Below are 8656 nucleotides of genomic sequence, written 5' to 3'. Positions count from 1 at the left end.
GGCCGACGACAACAGAGAGAGGAGGCGACCCCTCGTAGAGGCCGCCGCAGACCCCCGACCCAACACCGGCATCTACCTGAGCCGACTCTGTAAAGTCCAAGAGGAACCGCTGACAAACAGGCAGTACATTTATCTGATGTATGGATGTCAATAAACCTGTCTGATCACACCTGGTCCTGCCCAGCTGATCCATTAGTGATCCATTAGTGATCCATTAGTGATCCATTAGTGATCCATTAGTGATCCATTAAGAACTAGATCCCTGTTGACCCATGGAGGATAGATAGACAGATAAATAGACGATAGATGGATGAAAAACGACAACAATCATTTTGTCTTTTTAATGGAAAACACCTTTAATGTTTTTAAAGTCTTGCTGAATGAGTACACACTGATATAAATGTTCCACGGCTACAGTCAGGTATTTTTTAGGAGCCAGTCGAGTGCCTGTACAAAACAAAATAAAATGAAACCCAAGCCCACACTCCTTCCTTCCTTCCTTCACATCTCAGGGTTTAATGTGACGTTAGGCCTTGAGCTGCAGACCAGCCATCAATCCACTACAGACACACTGAATAGAAACACAGACACACACATGGAAATGAACAGACTAGTGTGTGTGTGTGTGTGTGTGTGTGTGTGTCCGGCCACCTCTTTCTCTATCTCCTTTATTCTCTCTATTCTCCACCTCTTTGTTCCCTCTCTACTTGTAGAACTCGTGCTCCTGCTCGTCCTTCTTGATCACCGTCTTGTAGGCTTTCTCAAAGTCTTTGGCCAAGACGATGTACCTGTTCTCACGCACCGCCAGCATGCCAGCCTGAGACAGAGACAGAGACAGAGAGACAGAGACAGAGAGACAGAGACAATTAACTCCTAATTAACAGTTTAACCTCCTCTGACAATTAACAGACACTGTTAACTCTGACCAGAAACTGTTAATTAGCTCAATTAACCTTTTATCAACCTCCAGTTAGCATCTCTATAACCTTGAACTCTGATAATTAAACTCCACTTAACCCACAATCAATTAACGTTTAATTAACGTCTAATTTAGGGCTGGGCGATAAAACGATATATAACGCGACAGACACGTGATCGATATCAATAGAAAATACGTTCGATAGAATGTTCGATAATTTCACTTGAACTCCGTTAGAGAAAAATAGGAAAAAACCCCGAGTCAGAACTGCAAGTCATTCTGGGGAATGTAGGCAGAGGAAGGGCTTTAGCCTCTCGACCTATCACGGCCCAGCTAAGCCAACAACAACAACAACAACAACAAAGAACGGCGTGGAGTGAAAGGAGAATATGAGAGCGACGGCGCGAGAGGAAATTGTAGATAAAAAAGGAAAGGTTATTTAATTTTAAGTCAGATATGAGTCAGACTGATGTTGTAGAGCTTATTAACTGGCTCTTCTCTCTTGATTAGTTGTCGGTTAAGTTTCGTTTCTCTGCCGGCCCAGTGAGTGGCTGCCGGTTCTCGGTTAAGCAGGGATCCACGAGCAGCGGTTATGAGTTGGTTAAGTTTCATTTCTCTGCGTATTGTGCGTAAATGCCTCAGTTTGCTGGTGGTCATGTCTGACAGTACGTTTTGTTTCTCTGCAGAGTGAGATGTCAGACGTTTGAACGGTTCCGTTTATATCAGTCCAACGTGGTGCGACTCAACTGAGCCGCTTACATAGCCTCTAGATTCATGATTCTTGGAGTCGTCTTTGATGGACGGTTCTATGAGCCGCTACTGAATATTAATTAAAATGAATGAAAGTTAAATGATGCTGAATATGTCATTGTTATCATTTTAAAAAATTAAATTAGCGAAGGACATGCTCCCGATCAGCACAGTGGAGGAGTCTGGGTAGAAGAGGTAAAAAAAAACGAATCAATAATTATTGATATCGACCGATATGAAAAACGTATATCGTGATACAGTTTTCAGCCGTATCGCCCAGCCCTAGTCTAATTAACTCTGACAATTAAATAACTTCTGATTAACTCTGTAAATGAACCCTAATGAAGCTCTATCTAACGCTAACTCACCTCCTGGCAGATGGAGTTGATGTCGGCTCCAGAGATCTTGTCCGGTCGGGCCACGTCTGTTCATGAGGTTAAGGACGAGTCAAGCAGACGTGGGACAGAGAAACCAGATCAAGCAACACCATCAACGGCTCATCAGAGGATGAGCCGTTACCATGGAGACTGAATCAAACTGGGTTTACATCCAAACATCAATCACTGTAGACCCTCGACAGAAACCAAACCAAGAACACGCCAGCGTAACGCGGGCCGTTGTGAAGGATACAGTCCTCCAGATCGACCTCCTCAGAGAGGTTCATTTTACTGGTGATGGTGGAGAAGATGAGACGCTTCTGCCTTCGGTCGGGCAGCGGGAACTCGATCTTCCTGTCCAGACGTCCAGGACGCAGCAGGGCCGGGTCCAGCGTGTCCGCTCTGTTGGTCGCCATGATCACCTGCAGGGGGGGGGGGGGGGGGGGGGGGGGGGTCAAAGGTCAAAGGACGGTGTGACGAGAAACTGTAAACTAGGCAACGTCAGGACGGAGATCAAGATTCAAAGATCTGGATCATGTCTCCAAGTCAACAACTGGTTCTGATCCAGCAGTAGGTAGAGATCCATCAGAGACAGCATTCTACTGGCCACATCATTAGGTACGCTAGCGAATGCATTCTGATATTTGTATATTTATATTCAGTTTCTAATAACAGAGAGATGTTGATTCAACTATTTAACTGAAGCTTGTTCCAAAATACGTCTCACTTCCCCAAATCACATCAACAGTTCACCACAAACTACATCATCCAGATGAATCAGCAGCTTTCTGACGCAGTCACGGAGGAGGATTTAGATTAGACCCACTAGTGTACCTAATGAAGTGGCCAAATGAATGTGAATAAAACCAAGCCTAAGGCAGTGGTTGAACTAAGGATATAAAACTACAGTCCTCCTCCAGATCATAACTCTCTGCTGCTGCTGCTCTTGTTCAAACAGTTCACGGCTAAAACGTCCACGTGCTGGTTTGATGAATGACAACATGAGCCTTGGGCATGTTGGTCTAAGCTGAAGGACTCCAGACGTGGTGACAATGACTGAGTGGACGGACGGATAAGCTCTGAGTCACCTTGACGTTGACGTTCTGGTCAAAGCCGTCCATCTGATTCAGGAGCTCCAGGAGGATCCTCTGCACCTCCCTGTCGGCTGCAGAACAAAACAACGAGGAGCTGATTCACACTGAAGCGTTTATAAAAGTAAACACGAGGCGTTCAGGGTAAAGCCGGGACTCGTACCTCCGGTCTGAGCATCGAAACGCTTGGTGGCGATGGCGTCAATCTCATCGATGAAGATGATGGCGGGGGCGTTTTCCTTCGCCAGCCGGAAGACGTCACGCACCATCCGAGGACCCTCACCCAAATACTTCTGAACGAACTCAGAGCCGACCACGCGGATGAACGCCGCTGGAGAGAAAGAAAGTTTACTCGTCTCTTCGTCTTCATTAAAATACTGTTCTCAGTCGTCCTCTAAACAAAAGACAATGTCCACCAGAAGACTTCCTGACTCACCTGTGGTGTGGTGAGCCACAGCTTTGGCCAACATGGTCTTTCCACATCCTGGAGGCCCGTACATGAGGACGCCCCTGGGCGGGTCGATGCCGATCTGAGGGAGGGAAACAGAGACGTGAATAATCTTAAAACCCGTCCACGTAGAAATCAGTTCTCTCATCGATCATGAGTCTGGGTTTGAGACTCTGAAATGAAAATAAATAAATAAATGTCATCACTGAAACATCACGACAGAAACAGGATGTTGTGATGACGCAAACAAAACCTGCAGCCAGCGCGGGCTTGTCTGAAGGGACAACATGTCTACGGTGTGGACGTACTTCAACATATCTGAGAAAGACCCACGGACAGCGATTTTCAAAACGTGTAAGGCTGAAATTTTAAGAGGGGGTGCATTTGAGAGGGATGTGGCACAGAAAAGGAAAATCCCTCGGAGCACGACCCACTCCAGCTGTGACGGACGTCTTTGAAAAGGTAAGGAAGTCTCCCAGTGATGGAGAGAAGGCAGAGGACGGGGGTGACGATACGTCGACCGCACGGTGACTAATGTTTTAGATGTTAGTCTAATCATTTATCTGATGCACCTCCAAAACAAACAGCAAGAGAAACTTTCATCTTTTATTTTTTTTGCCCTCACTTCAGCTGCGTCACATCCACAGACATGAACGACTTCAACAACAACTAAGACGACCGTCTATAATAAATGTTTTCAGAATTTTATAATTGATTTATTCTTTGAAACTTTAATATTAATTATACAGCCGTTGTTTCCTCATTTTCATTTCGGTGCATCTCTAACATTTACCTTTGAGTCCTCCAACCAATCAGAGACATTTAAACTAATTCAACGTGTATGACTTCTGTCCATCCAAACGATCTGATTGGCCGGGCAGATCTTTGCCAACAGAGAGACTCCTGAACACCTTCACCACCTTCAGGTGTTTGTGGGTCGGGCCAGCAGAACATCTCACCTGTTTATAGAGCTCAAAGTGTGTGAGTGGCAGCTCCACAGCTTCTCTGACTTCCTGCTTCTGGATGTCCATACCGCCGATGTCAGCATACATCACATCTGGCTTTTGGTCTGGGAGCAGAAACGATGAAAACAAGAAGCACTGGGTTTAAATAAACAATAATAATTCATTTAATCTGGTTCTTCTGGTCGTCACAAGAACAAGGTTGAAGCTGCAGCGCCTAAATTTTTACTCTTTATCGTTTATTATTTTTTCTGTAAACAGTATAATTTTTCTCACACTTGCTCTTCCCTTCATATATGTCTTACATGCCTTGACTACTCTGCACTGTGTCTCAGTGTGTTCCATACGAAGCGTACCTGACGTCAGCATCATGATGCTGCTGTCGGCCTCAGGAGGCAGAACGTCCACCAGAGCGTTGCTGTGCTTGTGCAGAGCCACCGAGGCGTTGGGCTTCAGCAGCTCTCTGTCGATGGTGCTCAGGATGCGAACATAGTAGTTGGACCCTGGAAGAGCACGGGGGGGGGGCACTCAGTACAGATTTAAAACATGTACTCACACTGAATAACTAAACATCAACAGAACACGGTACAACTCTGCTGCGTTTTCTCCAAAGCCGGAGCACGATGAAGCATTTATGCAGCTTGTTATTATCAGTTCATGAGCCTCTGCTTCATTTATTTACGTATTTAACACATTTATTTTCAATACATCATACAATTTTTATAAAGCCACACAAAACACTAGAAAAAATATGTTTTTCACATAAACATATATAGTTATATGAGCAATGATTTAGCGTCTTCTTCTTCTTCTTAGGTTTTTGCAGCTTTGACGCCAGACGCCTGCTGTTAAACCTCCGTCACTGGAGAAGTTGGAGCTGATCTCAACTATAAAGCAGGTAACTGGTCGATCAGTCGTCTGGTTGTTCATCAGGAAAACATTCTGCACTTCAACATGTTCCAACAACAAATTAACTACAAAAAGTCCCTAACTTTATCTCTGATCATTTTTAAAAATGCCTTCATAGGGACGCCCCTGACTTTAATTCCTTTCTTCATACCTGTAGTGGAACCAACAATAGCCGTGTTCTGGTCGACAGCTTCCAGGAACTGGCCAATGACGAGAGGGATGCTCTGTATCCTCTTCACCTCCTCCTGAGCGTGGAGGAACTCCTTCTTTAGGTTCTTCTGTTCATCCTTGATGTACTCCTCCTGGACCTCCAGGAACTCCAGCTCCTGCTGCAGCTTCTGTAACAGACGGCGTCAGCAGACAACTCATTTAAATCACTGTTCTGTCAGTATCTGGGAACATACAGTCACCCGACAAAACATTAGGGACACTGTTGAAACTATTTGTTGAAACTATGAAATTATTTTAGGTTGTTTTAGGTTCACCCTAATATGTCAATTCAGGCCATTAATAATAAACTGTTGTCACAATAATAATATAATTATGATTTTTCCTTCCTCTGGATCTGACTCATCCGTTCGTTCACACAGTGCCATGTAAACTCAGAACAGTGTTCTGCTCTTTGTTCATCAGTAATGAGAGCTGTTTAAAATATTCTATCCTTGTATCTGTTAACTAACTAATAATACATAAATCTAAACAAGAATTAACAAATGATTTTACTGAATCAGAATATAGAGGGTGTGATTCCATCAGATACTTTTAAAAAGGACTTAAAAACATATCTTTTTTTAAAAAAGCCTACAACTAAAATGTATTTTTTTCTTTCTTCTATTTTTTTAACCTTAATTTTAATTCTTGACCCTGGTTGTTTTAAATTACATTATTTTTAAACTGTTTGCCCTGTAGCACTTTGAGATTGCTTTAAATGTAAAGTGCAATACAAATAAAATTGATTATCATTATTATTATTATTATTATTATGATGTATGGAAGCCTCCAGGGTTCAGTTCTAATCTGAGATTAATCTCTAAAATAAAGAAGAACTAAAAGACTTTCCATCTCGTTTAATCCAAATCTGGATCATCTCCCCGAGTCAACAAACATCTGACCATGAGAACAAACTACTATCAGCTGGTTACTCAGATAAAGTCTCAACAGCTCCTTTGCTTTGTTTTCGTACATATAAGCAAACCCTCAGTTTCAACCTCATTAGTCCTTTAAAAAGGCAGATATTACTAATAAATTACAAAAATGATTATATGCCCTCTTTGTCATGTATTATAGTTAAATATGCAACTTCCTAAATGATTATAAATGTAAAACAACAGTTACCCTCCATGACATGGAGATTTATTGCCGGGTTGTCTCATTAACTTCAGTTAAATGGACCAAATAAATCGTGTATATTCTGTGCAGCTGATATGTTTCATGTGTGAGCAGGCTGTCAGACCTTGTATCTGCTGTAAAGGTCCTCCAGGTCTTCTGGTTCTGGTGCCAGGAAGGACAGACCCGTCTGAGGTCTGGAGCTCAGTACTGCCGGCATCTCCTCCTGTGAAGGTGACACAAAACACGAATAAAGGGTTTAAATGTGACAAACTAGTGTCGTTAACATAACGCGACACTTCAACCAGACTACAGGGGGGATGTATTTATGGTGCAGACTGCAGCTCAGTAAATAAAAGAGGCGAAACTTAACAAAAAACAAACATCCTAGCTTGTTATTGTCAGACACTAGCTTACTTAGCATTAGCCCGTTCACTGCTAGCTAGCGTTAGCTGACATAAAGACGAAGATGGAGACTTCTAAAACCAATACACCGATTAAAACCAGAACACAATAACGCATCGGACATATTTAGATTCATCTTTACACAGTCTCATCACACACTTTGAACAGAAACGTGTTTTAGAGCAGTTTAAAACATAATGCTAATGCTACCAGCTAACTTGCATGACATAGCAACTGCACGGTGGAGAATGAATTGGCAGGTTTACGGTTGAGCTACGTTAACAAGCTAACACATTTCAAAAGATTCGACTTCAATAAACGCGCGCGTAAAGAAATTAATTGAAATGTGATTTTTATAAAAGCTCACCGCGAACACTCGGTCGGTTTTAAAGCGCAAAAACCAGAAAACGAATGTCACTCATTCTTACCGGGCTCTTTTCCACAGCTACGAAGTCCTCCATGTTGGATTTTGCCTGCCGAGCGTACGTCCTGACGTAACACCCGGACAGAAGGGGTGTATGGGTAATGGAGTTCTTTGCTCCAATTCCTCCCTAGGTTTAATAAATAGTTGAAACCAGCGGAAATTGTACATATTAGGCTGATTTAAAACGAAATAATCGCGTGATGTTTTATAACATTAACTCTGACAGGACTTCAGCTTAGATAAACCCATCTGAGGCACATTTATTATCATTATTTAAGTCACATGAAGCTAAAATATGTGATTCTTCCCCTCATGTTATTTAAAAGTGGCATGCAGTTTTTTGACACACATTTACCACAGGATGTTTTATACCAAGATGAAGCGACTGCTCGAGTGGGTTTGCAGAGACGGAATACATATCCTGTTTTCTAGTGGGTGGTCTTCACACCTCGGTAATGCACTGCCATGAGGCTTCGGTGTCAAACTGACAAATACTCTGTGATACTACAAAAAGAACAGTTGCAAGGGAAATATTTAGCCTACGCACGGAAAAAATGTGTAGTCAGTATAGCCGGTTTTGGCAGATTTAGTTAAAGGTCATGGTACAGCTCAGTTTGACATCCAGTCACAATCACATGTGGCTAAAAGTCAGCAAGAAATAAATTTAAAACAGCAGCAAATTCAACAACAGAGCTTTTAATCACACAACATCCATCAGTATTTTGTAAAATATATATCATTTTATATTTACAAAATCAAATATGAATTACCTTTAAAATATTATTTCAGCTTTGACTTAGGAAACAACATTTAAACGAGTTAAGAGACAGCGAGTGGACTTGATGAACATCAGTAATTAAAGCAGCAGTGGGGAACGTTTGTCTCCTCCTACTGGCACAGAGAGTAATTACATTACAGTTGCCGCCTCGCTAATCTCTGGGATCTCAACAAAACTGTCACAGGATTACAGTTCAAAGTTAATGATTATTTATTGAGGGGTTTCTCAAGCTTCCCCAAATATTTGACAAATACCAAACACTGACAA

The 8656-nt window shown here is 42.4% G+C and overlaps 1 protein-coding gene across 1 annotated transcript; it reads right to left on the bottom strand.

Moving 5' to 3' along the window:
* Positions 1–313: 313 nt before the first annotated feature.
* Positions 314–7660, bottom strand: psmc4 (proteasome 26S subunit, ATPase 4). The gene is made up of 11 exons (XM_084556919.1): positions 7616–7660; positions 6910–7008; positions 5608–5794; positions 4904–5050; positions 4545–4654; positions 3574–3667; positions 3301–3468; positions 3135–3211; positions 2300–2468; positions 2038–2093; positions 314–817 (listed from the first exon to the last, which is right to left on the bottom strand). Exons 1-11 carry the CDS (start codon positions 7646–7648, stop codon positions 704–706), a joined length of 1254 nt encoding a protein of 417 aa, XP_084413045.1. The 5' UTR covers positions 7649–7660; the 3' UTR covers positions 314–703.
* Positions 7661–8656: the final 996 nt, after the last annotated feature.

The sequence above is a fragment of the Chelon labrosus genome, assembly GCF_963514085.1.
Source record: "Chelon labrosus genome assembly, chromosome: 12".
NCBI lineage: Eukaryota > Metazoa > Chordata > Actinopteri > Mugiliformes > Mugilidae > Chelon > Chelon labrosus.
The sequence above is the reverse complement of the archived record's forward strand: the minus strand, read 5'-3'. Positions and strand labels throughout refer to the sequence as shown.